This window comes from Chiloscyllium plagiosum, unplaced genomic scaffold (genome assembly GCF_037043375.1).
Source record: "Chiloscyllium plagiosum isolate Xiang-an unplaced genomic scaffold, Cpla_swu_hap1 HiC_scaffold_2, whole genome shotgun sequence".
Lineage (NCBI taxonomy): Eukaryota > Metazoa > Chordata > Chondrichthyes > Orectolobiformes > Hemiscylliidae > Chiloscyllium > Chiloscyllium plagiosum.
This window is the reverse complement of record NW_028270140.1, coordinates 11,130,123-11,150,744: the sequence shown is the minus strand read 5'-3', so window position 1 is coordinate 11,150,744 and position 20,622 is coordinate 11,130,123. Positions and strand designations below refer to the sequence as shown.

Genomic DNA, 20,622 nt, shown 5'->3' with positions numbered 1-20,622 from the left:
ACAGACCTGAATCTTGTTTGTTTACGAATGCCTACAGAGCTCTACAAAAAGAAGAGAGATATTTGGTACAGCATAAAAATTTTGGGATGGACATTCATTAAGTTGTCACAATTTTCTTAGAAACCAAAAAAAATTATGAGTAAAGCAGATCAGCTGCAGAATCTTGCACCGAGTGAGTTAAACAATACCTTTTTAAGAAAACACAATATACTTGACTAAAAATAGAAAGTGTTCTGCTTAGGACTTTCAGTATGCATAAAATGTTATGCTACAATCTAATGATTTGTTAGGAAATAGGCTACATAATTTTGAAATGTTGACTATCCAGATTTTAATGGAAACGAAGGAATTGTTTTGCTAAAACACAAAGTGAAGAACATATCTTGAAAGATCTGCAATGCCATTTTCCTTCTCTTTATTCTGATATGATTATGGAGCTTGACTGGAAAGAGAGTCAGTCAAGAAACCAAAATAAAAGTGTATCAGAAAGTCACGAGTTGAAAGTGAAACTGAAGTGTAGTAAATGGCTATTTTTATTTACTCTGTCAAATAGATGTGTGTGATTTCACATGATCTTGTGTACAAATTACTTCCAGTTCACGTGGTTTGTAAGTCAGATTATGGTAAATCCTGACCTAACTCTGACAATTTCCCCATTCCTCCAATGCAACAATTTGGTCACTAGTGAAACGGGGCTGAGAGCAGTGATCTTGCCAAAGGATCATTGATTTACCAATAGTGATTGGAAGATCATTCAGCATTACAGAACAGACAGGCATTTATTCAAAACCAAAAGGATGTTCATGTACAAGTGCATGCACAAGAAATCCAAGACAGTGAATCTATATGGTTTATGCTTTAATCAAAATGTAAAAAAGTGTTCAAGCTCAGAAAGTTTGGTTCTTTCTAACACATCCTAGATTGAAAGATGTTATTTAATAATATGGGATTTCTGCAGCACAAAACTTGAAAGTATTACACCAATTTTATTTTCCTGAAACAAACAAAATATCAGTACTAGCCCTTTTCCTTGGCAAGTCAATCATAATACAGAGGGTCACCATTCAGCCCATTGAGTCAGGCCTCGCTCTTTCAAAGACTAGTCTAACTAATCTCAATCCGCCCCTCCATTTTTCTCCATACCCTGCAGTTTCCTCCTTTGACTATTCATCAAAGTCTGTTTTGAAAAAGCTACGACTGATTCTACATTTACCTCTCAATGGGGAAACATTCCAAATCCTCACTACTTGCTGCTTTAAAACTATTTTCCTCACATTATTTGTCAATCTTCTCAAATCTCTGCATTCTGGCTATCCGCTTATCCACAGCGCGATCTAATTCCTCTCGTCACTTTGTCCAAAGCCTTAGTAATTTGAAGCATCTCTACCAAATTTCCATTCAGGCTATTTGCTGTTGAAACAACTCGACTTTCTGTAGTAAGCTTACTACATACCTACCACCTAAAAATCACACCCTCATGCCTTTCAGTACACTTTTGTTCTTATTCAAATATTACCAGAAAGCACAGTCTTCATACTAGGAGCAGAGTTTTTGAATTACAATCGGATTACCTTAGAGCAGTATTACAAATGAAACTTTCAAAATTGCTATCTTGTTACTAGAATATATTGTTTATAGATTTAAAAGGATAAAGTAAACCTCTGCTCACTTCTGTGTCACGTTAACCACATAAAGTATAGATTTCCTTCTCAAGTTAGGAAATAATTGTATGTAACTGGCCTTGCAATCTCAACATTTCTAATTTTATGGGAATTGTTAACTTGAACTATTAAGGCAGTCATTTGGAAATATTTTTAATTCATTAAAAACAGAGTGAAACTCTACAATATTGCTATTAAGCCAACAAAAAAACCCAAAGATTATAATGCACAACTCTATCACTAAATGAGGAAGAAAGTACAAATCAGAGCGAGTAGATTTAATCTCAAAAATAACTTGCAAGCCATAAAAGCAAACCAAGTTCAACATAAAACACAATTACTTGCGTGGGTTTTCTTTTACAAATATCACAAAAATCATCTGTATTTGCTAAATTTACAAAATTAAGCTCTTGGCTATAGCAAACACAGTACTGGAGTAAATCTGTGCAAGTGATCAGCAGTTGCTGGTTTCAAAATTAAGGTAACAATTTTCTTCACAAGAAATATTAGAAAACACCTCTTTTTATTGTTAATTTCCCACAAAATAGTTAAAAGAATCAGACATCCCAATGTTGGATAGCCAACCACAACCTTAAAACGATACATTCCTGTCTAAGCAGCTGCCGTAATTAAACATCTTGCAAATTGTTCCGTTTCCATGTGGTTGGTAACTTAAAGATGGAATATACTACTTTATTTTTCCAACTGAAATGGTAAGACTGCTTTAAATACCAAATTTTCATCTTTTATGCTGTTCAACAAGTTGAAATTTTAGCACATAAAAATCATCTGATTACTCAGTATTTTATTCTCAACTCTTAAGCTAACTTTATTAGAAGAAACATTGACAACACAATGCTTTTGTAAAAAAAAAAGGACTCCGTCTTTTCAAAAGTTCAGGGTGGGGTGGAGGGGAGTGGATGTAGAGCAGGAGCTGTTTCTGCTTTTCTGTTAATAGCTACCACGTTGGAAAAGACCAAAAAGCCGAAGATTAGCTGAAGCCACTGATGCTTTTTCTTGCCTTATATCCTATTTTCTGCCTTAGTCCATTTTGCAAGTTCACTCTCCAAAGAGGCGGCAGTGGATTTTTTAAGTGAAAACATATACTGATGCATGCAAGAGGTAACAAACTTTATTTTACCAGAGGGGAAAATGATCAGGGGAGGAACGAGCCAAGTTCAAGCTGAAGCAGTGACAAGAACAGGACAGTAATTGCTTACTTCGGATTCAACTGCATTTGTAACAATTATTGGCTGCTAGAATCAGAGAGTGAGGATTGTCTCGGAGAAACAGACACCATTAAGAGAGTGCCCCAACTGTCCCAAAAGCGAGGACTGCCCAGCCTTTTAGTGAATTTAAATTGTGCTGAGTAGCACACCAACTAATACTGAGCAACACTGCACCCACAGACTTTTTAAACAAAGGAACACTTCAAGACTTAGTCATCTCAATTTCCCCTGAGGTGGAAGTTGAGTTTGGAACCACATTTATGTTGATCATTCCCAATTTTAAAAAAAAAGTAATTTAAACTGGTCACATTTATGCTGTATTTAAAAAAAGGTATGTGTGGTTGCATTTTGGTTTTGGACATCAAAAAATTCACAATAAATTCCTTTCTTTAAACTTTCCTTTGAAATCCAGGAATGGCTATTCTAAAAATACTTCAAAGTCATTAATGGCTCCTTCCATACAGTTTGCGACTGACCAAAGCTAGATAAATATCTTTGACCACTGACCGATGAGTCAAAACGTCTGTAAATCCACATGACATGAGCTTTGCGTTATTATAGACTAGTTTCAACCAGCCAGATTACCACTAGGCAGGAAGACAACTTTTTGGGAATAAGCTCTTTAAAAAGGAAAAGCGGCATTGTCCCATTCTGATTCTTAAATCTGAACACGTAACTCAACTTTAAAACAACCACTGGAGCTTTAAATGATCCTTAAATGTTGATTACTAATATGACACTGCTAACACCTGCCATACATTCTTGGAAAGAGCAGAGAAAAGGCTAGCCTCCCAAATGGCAGATTGAACAGCTCCATTTGCACTTATAATCTCTCTCAGTCCCCATTGCAACTTCACCTTATTTAATGTTTTGTCCCCACCATAGACAGGGCTGATTAGAACTTTCCATTGGTGTTCTTTCCAATATCATCATCAATAGATCTTCAGAAAATTAGGTTTTTTTTTGCACTGATTGCTCTCCCAAGATCTCAAAATTTGGAACTTCATCATCCCACTACTTTTCAGGAGTTGATTCATTTCAGTTGGATGGACGGCTGGTTTGCAATGCAGCGTGACATCAACGGCGTGGGTTCAATTCCCGCACCACCTGAGATTACTGTGAAAGATTCATCTTGTCAGACTCTCCCCTCGCCTGCGGGTTAGTGACTTTCAGGTTAAAACCATCACCAGTCACCTCTCTCCAGTTGGGATATGCTAAGACTATGGTGATTTTACCTATTACCTTCTTCCTGTAATCTTCATGCTTTCAAACCTAAACCTTGGAATGAATTCACAAACTCTAATTCGGTTTGGTCTTTAGGTCTTTCTAGCCTCGGTAATACCTGCTCGACGGATCTTGTGTCCCCCGCCATGCCTTTATACATTTGAAAAAAGTTATAATTATTCTTGGGTTGCTTGCTGGCAAAATAATGCTAAGGTTTCCACTTAACGTCTTGGATTTTATCTTTATTCTGCACAAATGTAGTGTATAAGCAGATTTAGTCTACCACAAGGTTAAGGTTTTATCAATAGGATGTTCAAAACTAAATTCCACAGACTGAAAACAAGACACAATGAAAAATGTGGTTAATATTCAATTTTTTGGTGTAACAGAAATTATACTCATTAAGCAAACAGATGTTGAAATAATTTTCAGTTATTTAGTGTCAAAAAAGGCACAGTCATTTTTTTTTAAAAAGAATGGCAGTTTCAGAACAGGCAAATGTCCAGTTGTTTTTAAATGCACACCATTGAGGTCACATGTTAATTTGCCAAGAACAGACTGTTCATCAGCATATGGTCCAAAGCACAGGCCTAACATTACCGTTTCTGAATAGGAATAAAAATCAGTCAAGTTTAGTGCTAACACAAAAGTGAATACAGCACTGCTTCCAGAGATCCAAATCACGTGCTTGAATAGATCAGTGTTCCTTTCAAACATTGGTACGTAATGTTTGGCAAGAGGATGCATCTGAATGTTTTTGAGAAAAAAAACAGCACTTTATTTCTCCATTTGGGAGTGAAACCTAAACTGGGAAATGGCAAAGAAACAGAATACCAAATTATATAAAGCCTAACCTTGCAAAAAAAAGGAGCAAATTCATGGTTGGAAGCATGCTGTTAGAGGTACCATCATTTTTCACATCTTTGAACTACAAGTTCCATCATTAACCCTTTAAAAAAGTAAAAGTAATCAAGGAAACTCTGATTCATTAAGTTATTATTTACACATAGTAGGTAATTTTCAGTTTGAGAACAACTCATTGTAGTTTAACTTAAAAATGCAGTTCTCTTCAAAGCTACATCTGCCCAATGTTTCAAGGTGCAACCAGAATTCAAATGCTGACACATTAAACCTCTGAACATATGTGCCATAACCATATACAAATTCACACTGCAAAATTGACAGCAGACCAATTAAATTTCATAAAATCAGCATTAAACAATAGGGTACGGTTTCTGCAATTCATAAGAAGCTGTTTGTAGTTTCCTGTTGCACATTACAATGACCTTGGGAAGTTTGTAGCAGCAGTGCGGTGCTGGAACAACACAGCAGGTCAGGGAGCATCATCCGAGGAGCAGGACAGTTGATGTTTCGCGCATAAGCCCTTCATCAGGAATGAGAATAGTGAAGAGCTTATGCTCAAAATGTCGACTCTCCTGCTCCTCGGATGCTGCCAGACTGGCTGTACTTTTCCAGCACCACACTCTTTGATTCTAATCTCCAGCATCTGTAGCCCTCACTTTCTCAGTTTGTAGCAGTGTTCAATTATGTTGCCTGGAAGAGAGTCAGGCTGCAATCACATGAAAAATCGATCATGATCCTATGCAGTGACATGTGTACCATTCACTTCATTCCCCCTTCTCACCCCCAAAAATGCACATGTACACACGCGCACAATGGGAAAAACAATTGAGGAACAAATAATCAGGCATGAGATGCAAATGGGTTGGCAGAAATAGGCCGGCAAATGAAGGGTTGGTTTTGGAATTTAGATTAGAACAGACATGATATCAAATGTGAAGGATGGAGATAAACAGACACAAACAATAAAAAAATTGCTATGACAACAAAAGTTAAGAAAGTTATGGTGAGTTTTACAAAATAAACACAAGGTACAAGTTTTAAACGAGATTGTTGTTAAGACTTTAAGACAGGACCTTGCAGTCACAAAAGGTAAACTGATTTTTAAAAATGCCTCTAGTTAGCTTGAGCTAACTTTCATTAGCCTTACAGCAGTAGTAATTTGTTCAAAACAAATTTATTCATTGATGTTCTTGTTCTGGTACTAATGGAGGATACATAATACTTCAAGGTGACAATGCGGACTACTGGAATTATATCGTAGTAATTTCAGGATCCTTTTACAGATGACATGATACCTGATTTGGCCTTTTCACTATATAAAGTTGCCATTCTTATTGTGAAGAAAAATCAGTTGCGTCATACTAAGGTGTTCCAAAGCATTTTTGACCGAAATAAACAGTTATTAACATTAATATGAGCCTGGAGACTGCAGCCAGGAGCAAGAGGTTTTCATTGCAGAGTTAGAAGAAAACACCACTGAGAATTTGAGCAATTTGCAGAGAGCATTTCAATGAGGATCTCCAGTCTGAAGCTGCATGATCATCATGAAAGTGACTAAACTGCTTCTTACACTAAAGAATTCTCATTGACAAGTCAACACAAAAATCAAAAACACCAAAAATCAAATTACCTCTCAAAACACACTAGGAGGACAATAAAGATTGGAAAATATAAATGAATTGGAAGTAGCAGCAGAAATATAAAAAGATTAGAAATAGATTTGAAAACTTTGTTAAACATGGAGACAATTACTAGTGCTTGATAAATACACAAATAACTTTTCATGGTCAGATCATTAGCTTAGCAGAACACTGTTTAGAATGCAGTTAAGTGCAAATTTTCATGAAGTTTCTAACGGCAAGATGAAAGCTGAAAAGGTGACGTTTTGAGCACATCAACTGATTTCACCAAATGCTAACACGGCGGCGGGGGGGGGGGGGGGGGGGGGGGGGGGGGATTTGGTGGGTGGTGCATCGCTTCAGAGAACTCACGACGTTTCTGGTCCCTCTCAGTGTAAGTTGTGAAAACCCACCCAGAACAAAAGATCCACCTGAAGATCTAGTGCAAATGCAGAATGTTAAGGGAATCCTAATCATCAACTCAGTGCCCAAAGCCTTGGGTGAAAGGGTCAAATTCATCAGCAGGTTTATTATTCCTGCTGGCTAAGAACATAGAAAAGTACAGCACAGAACAGGCCCTTAGGCCCACAATGTTGTGTCGAGATTTAATCCTAATATAAAATATAGTAACTTAACCGATGCACCCCTGAACTCACTGCTATCCATGTGCATGTCCAGCAGTCGCTTAAATGTCCCCAAGGACTCTTCTTCCAACACCACCGCTGGTAACGCATTCCATGCATTCACAACTCTCACAAACCTTAGCAACTCTGCTGACACCATTATAAGAAATTGTTACTTTCTGAAAATGCAGAGTGAGAGGCTGAGGTGGGATGGTTTCTAAGTTGACCAACTCGTTAACATACATTGCCCACAGTCAATACCAATCACATGCATAAGTCACAGAGAGAGAATGGGCAATTGTCACATTTCTCACAGATAACACTGTGGGAGTTAGCCACCCATCTCTCAGTCACAGGCTGTTTATAACCCAAAAAGTATCATGCAAATGCTGAACTCCCAGACAGTGTCAAAGACGGACAAATGTGGCCAAGAACAGAAAAATATTTTCTTATGGTGCTAAGTCACCTGCTCCTGATTAATCACTTAACTTTTGTACGATTTTACTAGGTGCTCAATCTCAAGACCAAATGCAACAAATTTGCAGCATCCACCATTTGTTTGTAAATAAAAGTCCCCAGTACCTTTAGAAAACATCTAGCTCTGTATTTGAAATGCTTTTAGCATACGTTGTACTATATTACTAAATACTGAATACCATTAAGCAAATAACCATAAATGTTCCTTTATTGGCCCAAATACAACCGCAAAGCTTTTTTGGCTCGTGAACATTTGTGAAAGTTTACTCCCTCATGTTCCTTCATATGGATCTCTCTTTGACCTTTTCAGGATTCCCCTTTTCCACACTTCCAACCATGGGCATGAAAGAGGTTACATCAGGTTACATCAATATCAATAATGTGGAGGTATATCTGTTTGAGTTCCCCTCCATCTAAAAAGAAAACTTAGTGGATCCCCAGTGCTCAGCCAAAAGCCTACAATCACCTCAATGAGAAAGGCATTGATCCTGGTAACGACTTTGTTAATTTGAATGTGCAGCACCTTTAAAATCTTTTTGCATAAATTCTAAAGGGATTAGCAGCCAACATAAAGCTGCACAGCATTGCAGCTTCTAAGGAACAGTTGGCTGTACATAGCCATGGAGCTCTGTAACACCCAACAGGCATTTACCTTGGCACACTCATGTTGCAAGCCTGGAAAAGGAGGCACGTATCCCCACTTCCAATCACAATAAATGGCAACGCTTCACGGTTGCATTAAAAAAAAACAAGGAAATTCTGAATATCAAGCATCCAGCATTTCAGTGTGTAGTTGCAGAAAATAATTTATAAATTGTGGATTTCTGAAAGTATTCAAAACTTTTGAATCAAAAAGGTACACACAAGCTTTCTCAGTGATGTATGTCTACTCTTAGCAAGTTTCTGCAAGCCAATGGTTGAGGTTGAGGTTGAGGTTGGGGGATCTTAAATTAGAAATTCTTCTGTTTATATCTTTTGTGCAAAAAACTTGGAGGATTATTAATACTTATATTCAATAATAATACAAATATTCAATAAGATTTCAATTATATTTCTGCTCTTCTAGCGTGGCTGGTAAATTCACTTTTGACAAAGATGTACTTGTTGTGTTTTCACAGTAGACATGAAAATATCAATTTGTGGTTACTTTCACAATACCTTCAAACACTGCACTAAAAAGCGAACATTTCCATTCTGTTTCATGTTAGCACTTCGACTGGCCCATTAGAATTGGTCTTTGTAGCAAAATCAATTTTTTGAATCTTCCTTTGGCCAACATTAAATTCAAATAAGTCCAAAACCTTAGGAAGTAGAGCCTTATTTAAAAATTGCAGACCCCTGTCATCACAGAGCTACTCTGATGCCTCAAATTTGACATAAACCCAAAGATACAGGCACACACACACAGTGCGTTGCGGGTGTGTTTCATATAGTTGACAATTTAGCAACACGACCACTCACCACCACCCTGCAACATCGACTCAACACAACACTATCGGAGGAGGGGAGCAGTACTGACGAGTCTCTTTCCTCCCAGTTGGGTTTTCAACTATTACTTCCCTTTACTTCCCTCCAACTGTTTGTTAAAAACGTGTGTGTGTAAGAGTGAAGAGAATGTGCCAAAGCAACAAGACAGAGAAAAGGAAAGCTAAATTCTCTTCCACACACGCTGCAAAGACACCTGTTTAGTTTGCATAGAGAAACAGAGTCAATGTTTTGAGTCAATTATGACTCTTGAGAATTAGTGATGCCAGATCTACAACGTATTTCTGGAACTTCCTGTATTTATTTGACATTTGCACTCATTCATTGTATTTTCATTTTATCTTGTTACTTGATTTCATATGCACAAGTATTGTCACTGCCTGTAGCATCAGCTGACAATTGATGATGACAATTCATTACAAACATGTGCACTAACACTGCTCAGCAAAAGGACACGCTGCCCCTAAGGTCACCGAATGGGAATGCATGGTCACTGAACAGATGAAATCATTGATTTTGTAATCAATTATTGTGCCACTTTGGTGTATGACTATTATATCATATATAAGTTTTTACAACTCGTAGAGTCCCCCAGACTGGAGAAACGTCACTGAAATTTGTCTATCAGCAAAATAACCGTAACCAATTTTACATTCAGACACACTGTAAAAATCACATGCAATGTGCTACTTTACACCATTTCATACTTGACAGCTTTAGCCCTGGCCACTTCCAAATAAATGCAACACTACTGGCAGGGTACCACGTTCATACAACAGCCTTTGTGAAAATGGAAGCTTGATAGGTAGGATTAGTTTTACGGAACAAAAGACTTTTTTTTTTAAACAAGATCCTTCTCAAACATCAAAGCTTAACATCACGTTATCATGATTTTAACTCCCTCCTTCAGATGCTTGCCTTTTCTTATCAACACTCAGACCAGCAAACAAGTCACTTGCTCTTTTCCTCCTACTTTCTAAATGACTAGGCTTCCACACGTTAGACCTATGACTAATAAATTTCAGCAAATGAGTTGCTGGGCAACAAGGCATATAATATAATTTCAAAACTAACAGTTTACTAAGGAATAATGCAAAAAAATGAGAATTTTATTTTTAAACTGAAGAATGACATTGATGACTTTCTTACAATCACTGAAAAAACTAAATAGTGAGCCAGTTTAAATTGTGTGCCTCTTTTATTTCTGCAGACCTAAACTGTGTGTGAAAGCCCGAAAGATAGTTGAAATAATTCTTTTCTTGGGGGTAGGGTGTGGAAGAAAGTAGTTTGTTATTTACGGAGCATAAAAGAACAAAAAAGAAACACAAATGAAAGCTGGCCTCAAAAAAGATACTTAGAGCATTGTAAAGTATTTTTCCAACTGAAATTAGAGACGTAATGTCTCAAATAAAATGCGACACAAAGATGTAAATACAATGGCAGTTTTATAACCAAAAGTTCAGTTTTTGACAGCCTCACTATGGTAGGTCATGGTGGCGTGCTAATTTGTCACACAGCATGTTTCTGCTCAAGATTAATATTAATTGAGAGGATCACTCCAGTGCTCAAACAGTCCAGTGATCTTTCTGAATCGAAGATTTATTTTAAAAAAAACTATAAATATACTGTAAAAGACAGCTCTGCAAACTGCACTTTGCCATTGCAGACTGTCAGCTTAATGCAGATTCAACACACAACAAAATGGCAGCAATATTTGAGCAAGCCAACAAGAAATCACCAGCTGAAACTCTGGTCATGTGCAGTTATAAATAAGGAGTGTGGATAGGTACCTTCGAAGGAATACATAAAGACTTTGCAATCTTTAAACATAAGTTGTAATGAATAGTACAATTAAATTTGTGAACTTTCAAGTTGCCGTATGCCGAAAGCAATCCTCAGTTGGGTTGAGAAAGGATCCAAGTTTTGGGTGGTAATCTACCTTTCTCCGACATGTGGATTGACCTGTACATCTTTACTATTTTCTGCTTCTATTTCATGGCCATAAAGTGACTTATTTACCATTAGCCGTAATGTCAGAGGAGTTTGTCGAACAAACAAACTGTTACCAATTTGGTTGACAATGTTACCAACAATAAAGCAAATGTCTGCTCAAACCTTTGCAGCTCGCCATCAGCTTTTACCCACTTGATGACACATGGGGATGGAAGCAGAAACAATGCTGGTTATATTGAAGATTTGCCCAGTAATCCTTTGACGTTCTGCTGACGTAAAATCAGCCAACTTTAATAACTACACACATTTCACTAAAAATTCAAACCATATTGCCTTTCAGAGGAGGAAATACAAACTTTGAATGTTTTGATGACAAAAGGGAGAGAGAGAGAGAGAGAGAGAGAGAGAGAGAGAGAGAGAGAGAGAGAGAGAGAGAGAGAGACTCTAGCTAAGCACCTTGGATCAGATGGACCCATCCACATGAAGGTTCGTTTGCCTACACCCCTTTTAAACTTTGGAGGAGTTGCACAAACATAGATTTAAGACTGGTTAGAGCTATTGATGGATCAATTTGTAGATATTATCTTGAACGTAATTGCAGTGGCCTTTGAAGCTTAACTTCACTGCCTCAAAATGGTTTTAAAAGTCAATTTAGGTTTCACAGAATACTGTTTCAACTTGAGCACTAGGGGCCATAAACTCTACCTTATCAAGGTACACTTAGAAAAGAAGACTTCCCCGAACCCCACTACTCACAGTACATTTTAATAATTCTACCTACCTCGGATTTAGAGGACGTATCATCTAAGGCAGAGTCATTTGCATCTACAACATCTTCAAATGGTGGCAAACTGGGCTTCTTCTTCTCCTCAATCACCTCATTTTCTGTTTTGACCTTTGCTCCCTTAACATGTGACTTGTCCTTCACGTGCTTCTTTTCAGGTGGAGAAGCACTGGACAAGCTTTTAAACACAAGTTCAGAGCTGCTTTTCTTTTTTTTCTTAACCGAAAGTTCATCAGAGTCTGTGATGGGAGGTCTCTTGGTTGGAGCCTTAACCTCCTGCTGTCCGCCTCCTGTCCCACTTACTGGGTTGCTTTCCAATGATTTTGGTTCTTTCGACATCGGTTTTGGTTCCTTAAATGCGGTCTTAGGAACAGTTTTTTCATCTTTTAGCGGCTTGTTTTCTTTGGGTTTCTTTGAGAACTCTTTGGAAGTTTTACTGTGTTCCCTGGAAGGTTCTTTGAAGGCACTTTTGTGCTCTTTCGAGTCTTTCGATGGTTTGTCCTTGTGCTCTTTCACGGACTTGTGGGGCTTCGAGAAGGTGTTACTGCTGTTCGTGGTGCTGCTCTTGTTTGGATCCTGGAAGATAGCAAAGACCGAACAAAAAGCTTTATGTACCTCAGCGTGGAAATATACTCAAACGCAATAATGTGGAGTTACATTACTAGGAAAGTGAGAAATTAGTCTCAGACCCCTAACAGTAAGTCAAAAAGCTCACAAATTGTCTTTTTCAGAAATGCAGAGATACAGGGATAGCAGGAGAAGACAATCACACACTAATGCACGATGTATACGGTGGAAAATTGTTTATTCACACATATCAGGCATTGCACATAAATAACCACCACTTGGAAAGGCGGTGAATGATGCTCTGCACCCATCACATAACTATGCTCTTTCAGATGCATCTTTAGCAAGCAGTTATCAAGGGAAAAATCCCCATTACTTTTGTTAATCTTCCCAACCTTTCCTTTAAAAGATACATTCTTCACACGTTACACTGCAAAACGACATTAATGGGATTGTGACGGATAGCACTGCGACATACGAGATGTCTACAATCATGTCTAGTGCTGTGGTGTATCGACCAAGACAAGACATGGGGAAGCAGGCAGAGAATGGGATGTCATTCCTGCTTTCAACTTAAAATTCATTTCTGTTTTACAGCTGTTGTGAGAGAAAGGAGATTAGCACTGGAATTAGACATCTGACTTGCAGCATGTATTAAAACATTTCGAAATCGAGAGATAAAATGTTGGTGCTGCTACCTAACAAAGGCATGACACCCATCATTCTTCCCATTAAAGTTTGAGCAAAACTCACATCTGTTTAAAAATCAGAGGAAAAAAAAGTCTGGTTTCCCAGGCACACCATGCCACCACCCGTCTCAAATTCTAAAGCTTCTAAATCTTGGTGACACTAGTGCATAGTATCTCTGGCAATAAACCACCAGACTTCGGACCACACACACACACAGAATGCAGTTGTTGTGTAGGACCAGTAATTCTAATAAAAAGAGAGGGAGAGACTGTAATTAAAATGACATGTTATTGGGCATTTTTCATGTTGTGAATTCAGACAACCAAAACATATTTTATAACATTTCTCGTAAAATCAGTATGCATTTATTCCAAACTTGAGATTGAAAAGGTTTGGTTTTTTAAAACAGAAACAGATTTCCAAGACACTGGTTTTCTGCAGCGACATGAAATTACAATTACTAAATGGAAGGTTACCAAATATGAAACAAATTACAAGTAATATTTCAGTTTAAACACAGTGGCGCTGAATGGAAAAAAAAAAACTAATTTTGGAGAAAATACAAACAGATCTAGCAAATTTCATAAACCAACTCTTATTCAGTTCTTTGCAAGAAATTAAGATGTAGTTAAGGCGGCGTATAGGAATCTTACTTTGATCAGCCTTGGTACAGATTATAAAATCAGGGAGGTTATACAGGACTTTGGCAAGATCAAAGCTGGAGTATTGTGTGCAGTCTGGTCACCGAACGAGATGAAGGATGCGATTGTATTGGAGGGGGCACAGAGGAGGTTCACCAGGATATTGCCTGGGATGGCGCATTTCAGCGATGAAGGGGCTGGATAGGCTTGGGTTGTCTCCTTTGGAGTGGAGAAGGTTGAAGAGAGAACCTGATAGAGGTGTAGATATAAAGAGAAGAAATAGATATAGATATATAGAGATTATAAGGGGCACGGACAGGATGAGTAAAAAGTGGCTTTTCCCCTTAGTCCGAGGATCAATAACAATAGGGGCATTTGTTTTAAAGTAAAAAGCAGGAGGTTGAGAGGGGATTTGAAGAAAAAAGTTTTCATACCTAGAGGGCATAGAACGCACTGTCGGGGAGTGTTGTTGAGGCAAGAAATCTCTCAGCCTTGAAAAAGGCATTTGCACGAGCACCTAAAAAGACCCATAACTTTTATGGCCCCAAGGCAGGAAAAGAGGTCTAGTGTAGGTAGTAGAATATTTTTGTGCTGTGGGATGGCACAGTGGCTCAGTGATTAGCTCGGGTTCCCTCCGGGTGCTTCAGTTTCCTCCCACAGTCCAAAGATGTGCAGGTTAGATGGAATGACCATGCTAAATTACCCATAGTTTCCAGGGATGTGCAGGTTAGGTGGATTAGCCTTGGAACATGCAGGGTTACATTTATGGGTGTGGGTCTGGGTCTGATTGGGATGTTCTTTGGAAGGTCAGTGTGGCTCAATGGGCCGAATGGCCTGCTTCCACACTGTAGGGACTCTACGATTCTAATGATTATTGGTGGTACAGACTTAATAGACCAAAAGACCTCTTACTATATTGTTGCATGAAATTAACTCTCAACATGAGGAGGAAATGAAAGGTGAGTCAGTGCGTAATTTTAAAAGGCAGTGATAGCTAGACTCCGAAGTAAAGGTGCGAAAGGGATTTGGGAATAGTCAGCAATGTGGAGCAATCTGACCAGATATGATCTTACTGAATGGGGGCAGGGGGAACAGGCTCAAGGGGGCAATCCTGCTGCTAATTTGAAGATTAGTAAACAGTCAGGTATTGCAGATGAACCAGCCACCACTGAGTGCAAATTACTTGCTGGCCAGTATTCAGTACGGAATGGTGATGAAAGTGGGGCCAAGTCCACACCAGGACTGTGCAGGGAAGCAAAGAAACCTGGAATACCATTGGCGATAGCAGGTTTAATATTTCAGGGAATGGAGAGGTACTTACGTGGTTATACAAACGAATCCAGCATGGTATGTTGCTTCCCTGGTGCCACAGTGGAGGATGTTACTGAATGACTGCTCTCTGTGGGAGAGCATTCCTCAGCTCAACAATCCTCAAATATTCTCAAAAGGAAAACCAGTTCTTGTCTCTTTCAAGTTTGTATCTTTCAATTTTCCTTCATTGGTGATTGTGGATTGAAATGCAATTTGGACTGGTTTTAAAAATCAAGCAGTGCGGAAAGGATTCCTGCACTTGACATAGAAAGGAAAAATGAGCTACCAGCACTTATTGTAGCAGCTGTTGACATTATCGTTTATTCAAACAATGGGGAAAGTTTCATTGTTGCTGAAGTAGAATGAGGGATTGTGCACAAAATGGAATTCGGCAGGTATCAAGTAGCTGATTGGTCTATGGGATGGTGGCCAACTGTCGATGACAAAGGCCTTCTACCTGTCAACAACTGTGTGACTGGTTCCCAAGTGGCTGAGTAGCTTATGGGTGAAGACAGTATAGCCAGAAGCCTGTGGGCCTCTGGTCAAGAGTTGCTATTTTTCTTGCTGCTGTTAAAAAGCCTAAAGAAAGCTTGTTTATTTCTATCTTGCCAGTTACTGTAAGCTGTTGTATATAACCAAGCCTGGGGAGACTTAATCATTCTGCATCCCCTGTGAGTGAGTGAAAGCAGCAGGAGGAGAGAGAATGCGAAAGCAGCAATTCCTGGTAGGCCCAGGATGATTAGCTCAAATGAATCCTGTGGACAGGGACCAAAGAACTGCATTCCCACTCCTGCCTGCCACCTGTCACAATCAACTGCTTGTGTGTCTGGTTCTGTGTTTGTGCACAGTGAGTCTTATATGGGGTTGAGAGTTTTAACCAATAGAGCTATGCATCAATAGTTCAGAAGTGTTTTTCTGTAGCTAGAATCCACTTATTTTTATTGCATAGTAATTTGTGTTAAGTACATAAACCTAGTCCATGCTTTCTGCCAACCTGGGTCTAAAAGGACTGGTAAATTTGGGCACTTCTATAAAATCTTTTAACTTGTATGACGACTCTGGGAACAGCAGGACTTCATAACTGGTATGCTACCTCTGCATGAGGTGACATTTCTCTCTGCAGGGGGAAACATACTCCCAGCATCTCCCGGTCAACTCCCCTCAGGATCTGACATTTCAATAATTATTTCCTCTCGTTCTTACAAACTGTAAATGGGTGTGGGAATAACCTGTTCAACTGTTCCTCATCAGATAAGCAATTCAACCCAGGAACGAGGTGACAGAACCTTTGCTGAACTGTTTCTAATGCAATTATATCCTTTCTTCAAAAATTAAAAATACAGGCAAAATTATAACATGGTTCTCCATAAGACCCTATACTCTGCAGTAGAACATTCTAATTTCTATGAAGTTCCTTGCAATAAACAGTAACCTCCAGTTTGCTATCCTTATCACTTCCTGTATCTCCTTAGTAACTCTGACCCACGTACCAGAACATCCGGATCCCACCATCCTTCAAGTTTCTGCAATCTCACTGCATTCAAACAAAAACACTACTTTTCCATTCTCCTTTCTAAAGTGGACAAGTCCAACACCGGCTCCTCCACATCGTAAAGTGGACAAGTTCACATTCCCCACATTACACCGAATCTGCTTCAATTATTTTATCAGCTCACCTATAAATCACTTTGTCGACTCGTTGCCTCTTCTTAACAACCGACTTTCCTACCCTAAAATAAAACAAAGAATTGCGGATGCTGGAAATCCGAACACAAAATCGAAATTGCTGGGGCAACTCAGCAGGTTGAGTTACAGCAAGAAGTTGGATAGGCTGGGACTTATTCCCCTGGAACATTCCCCTGAGACTGAGGGGTGACCTTACAGAGGTCTATATAATCATGAGAGGCATGGATAGGGTAGCGAGTGCTACAAAGTTGTGGGTATACTGTACCTTTAAAAAAAGAAAGTTAAAAACAACACAGCTACCTTTCAGCACCAAGTGTTCTAAAAAACAGATATAATGTAACCTTATGGTCCAGCATTTAAGGTAGCTGGTTGCCTCGAGACAAAAACAGATTTGAATTAGGCCAATCCTTTCAAATTATTCCCCCCCCAAAAAAATACCAAACTCCAATCAAGTTTGAATTTAGTATATTGACAATCTTAAAAGCCAATGTCACAATCTGATGTTTTGGGGGTATAAGACTGGGGGAAATTGAACAGTTAAGAGGAGAACTGCCAAGCCACCAGCATGTAATGACTGCCCAAAAAAATAGCTCTCTTAAAAAGGTACCTTTATGGATCAGTAATCTGTGAAGCAGAATCCCCAAGAAAAAAAGAACACAGGATTACAGAGAACTGAAAGCAGCCTGGTTTTGAGATAAGATTTACAAAACAAAATTTCTTAATCAGGAGTTTTAATCGGACCAGTACTGTAGAGGGGAAAGTAAAAGATAGGTTAGAGGAAGGAGTTGTAAATAGTTGTTTGTTAATTATTCTCTTACACTTTAAGAAATAAAGTTGTTAATTTTTACTTTAAATAGTTCTTGGCCTCTCAAATTTTCACAGAACACTGCATGGGATAAATAACTTAAACCAGCACCGCAGAAGATAAGGAGGTTTACCCAGTGTCTTAACAATAGTGACAGCTTTTCCCCATGGTAGGTGAATTGAAAGCCAGAGGGCATAGATTTAAGGTGAAAGGGGAGAGATACAAGGGTGCAAAGGGCACCTTTTTCACACAGAGGATGGGGAGTGTCTGGAACAGGCTGCCGGGAGAGCTGTGCAAGTACAATTTCATCATTTAGGAAACGTTTGGACAGGTACATGGACGGGATAGGTATGGAGGGATATGGACCAAATGCAGGCAAATAGGACTAATTTCATTGCGAAAACTGGGCAGTATGTGCAGGTTGGGCAGAAGGGCCTGTTTCCAGTATTCTACGACTCTGGGTCTGGCTGTATCTGTGGGAAGAAAGTAGTGCTAATGTTTCAAGTCCGGAGTTCTGATGAAGAGTCACTGGACTCAAAACATTGACTCTGTTTTCTTCCCACAGATACAGCCAGACCTGCTGAATTCCTCCAGGATTTACTGTCTTGTTGTTTTCCTACCCTCATTCAATCAATCCCTTCAATCCTTGAAACCGACTGTAAATAGTTCACAAGAACATAAGTGAGATTGGAAGTTGCAGAGACAACTTTCCAAAACTCCTTAAACTCAAAATGCTGGTGCCAGAGGATGAGAGAATTCCAAATAATTTACTCCCTTTTTCTGAACAAGGGTAAAGGCAAGTCCAGCAATACAGTCAGTCAATGTCGCCTGGGTGATGGGGAAAAATGTCTAGAAACACTAACTCAAGGCAAAACTAATAATCATTTGTGAAAAGGAAATCAATATGGGAAAGCCAGCCTATTTGGATACAGAATATAAATCCAAAAGAACTGCAGATACCAGAAATCATGAGCAAAAACAGCATTTGCTAAAAAAGCTAGGAGATCTGATAGCATCTCCGGTCCAGTGACACTTCCCCAGAACACCGTTCTGAATACAATGTTGGGAACTGAAGGGATTGAATGAATGGCAGGTAAATTGGAGGGTCGGGGAGTAACAAAAACAGAAATTACTGGGGAAACCCAACATTTGAATACAATATTCCTTCCTTTGTTTCCTCTTCAAGGCATCCAACAGGTAAACTTCAAGGGCATATTGTATTCAAATGTTGGGTTTCCTCAGTAATTTCTGTTTTTGTTACTCCCCGACCCTCCAATTTACCTGGCATTCATTCAATCCCTTCAGTTCCCAACATTCTATTCAGAACGGTGTTCTGGGGAAGTGTCACTGGACCGGAAATGTTAACTCTCCCCACAGATGCTATCAGACCTCCTGAGCTTTCTCAGCAAATTCTGTTTTTGTTGAGGAGGGATAAATGGGCTTCCAAAAGATATTTGGAGAAAGTGTCACACGACAGACTTGCAAATTAACTCAAGGAATAAATGGGACAGGATTTGGATTGATTTGACAGTGGCTGAGTGACAAGGAGAGAGAATATATGGGTCACAGATGTTTTGTACTGAAGTGCCCCACTCAACAAGGTTCAAGAGTTAGGACTCCTGCTCTTCCTGGATTAGTGGTGCTGGAAGAGCACAGCAGTTCAGGCAGCATCCAAGGAGCTTCAAAATCGACGTTTCGGGCAAAAGCCCTTCATCAGGAATAAAGGCAGTGAGCCTGAAGCATGGAGAGATAAGCTAGAGGAGGGTGGGGGTGGGGAGAAAGTAGCATAGAGTACAATGGGTGAGTGGGGGAGGGGATGAAGGTGATAGGTTAGGGAGGAGAGGGTGGAGTGGATAGGTGGAAAAGGAGATAGGCAGGTAGGACAAGTCCGGACAAGTCATGGGGACAGTGCTGAGCTGGAAGTTTGGAACTAGGGTGAGGTGGGGGAAGGGGAAATGAGGAAACTGTGGAAGTCCACATTGATGCCCTGGAAGCGGAAGAGGAGGCATTCTTCCTCCAGGCATCTGGTGGTGAGGGAGGGGCAGCGAAGGAGGCCCAGGACCTCCATGTCCTCGGCAGAGTGGGAGGGGGGTGTGGTTGATTGGTGCGGGTGTCCCGAAGATGCTCCCTAAAGCGCTCTGCTAGGAGGCATCCAGTCTGGACCAGCCTACTTTATTAAATGTAAACTTGTCCCTTGTAAACAACATCCATTGCCCTATACTCAACATCTTCACTGCTTCCTCCAAGACCTCAATCAAGTTTGATAGACAAGACATCCCCCAATCAAAGCCATGACTATCCCTAATAAATCCATTATTGTCCAAATCCAAGTAAATCCTGTCCCTAAGAATCTTCTCCAATAACTTCTCTATCACTGTGGTAAGGCTCATCAGTCGAGAATTTCCTAGATTATCTGGTGCCATTAAGATTGCTGTTTTTTTTTTAATTTCACAAAGAGGAGACTGAAACTGGTGTCAATTGATGACAGATTTAGTAGATTAGGTCATGATGGTGTAATGAACATTCAATTATTCTGCTTATTTGCAACATCCCTTGCTTTCAAGCTTCTGGTGTTGATGAGGAAAGACATGCATCTGCACCCCTTACAGCTCTAAAAACATTGACTGCTTAAAACCACTAGGAATTCAACATAATACATTAAAAGTATGTCACTACGTTTTCATATGCATCACATGTTTGGTCACTTGGAAAACAGATATTGCTTTGCCATTTGTTCTAGCAATTTAACTCTCTCATCAAGTATAGTGCCCCAAGGCACTGGTAACCATGGATCACCTGGAACTTACACTGATCCCTGGCAAGTTTGACAAATATTAGTGGTTTGCCATTGCCTTTTGCAGCTAGGCTAACCAGGAAACCGTCCCACTCTTACCACCCGCCTTTGAGTGTACTGGATGGGATGACAGGCTGACAAGCAATCTGTTTTGCAATGTTACAAATGCACCTTCCATGCCCATCAACCCCTGGAGTGCAACTTGACCG

General features: G+C 39.4%; 1 protein-coding gene across 3 annotated transcripts in view; it reads right to left on the bottom strand.

Annotated features, from left to right (window-relative positions):
- mllt3 (MLLT3 super elongation complex subunit) overlaps window positions 1–20,622 on the bottom strand; it is a 233,313-nt gene that overhangs the window by 139,700 nt on the left and 72,991 nt on the right. For all 3 annotated transcript variants that reach the window (XM_043719014.2, XM_043719024.2, XM_087994580.1), the window contains one exon: window positions 11,917–12,495. In XM_043719014.2, coding sequence (XP_043574949.1) covers window positions 11,917–12,495 — 579 coding nt within the window. The remainder of the gene's footprint in view (window positions 1–11,916; window positions 12,496–20,622) is intronic.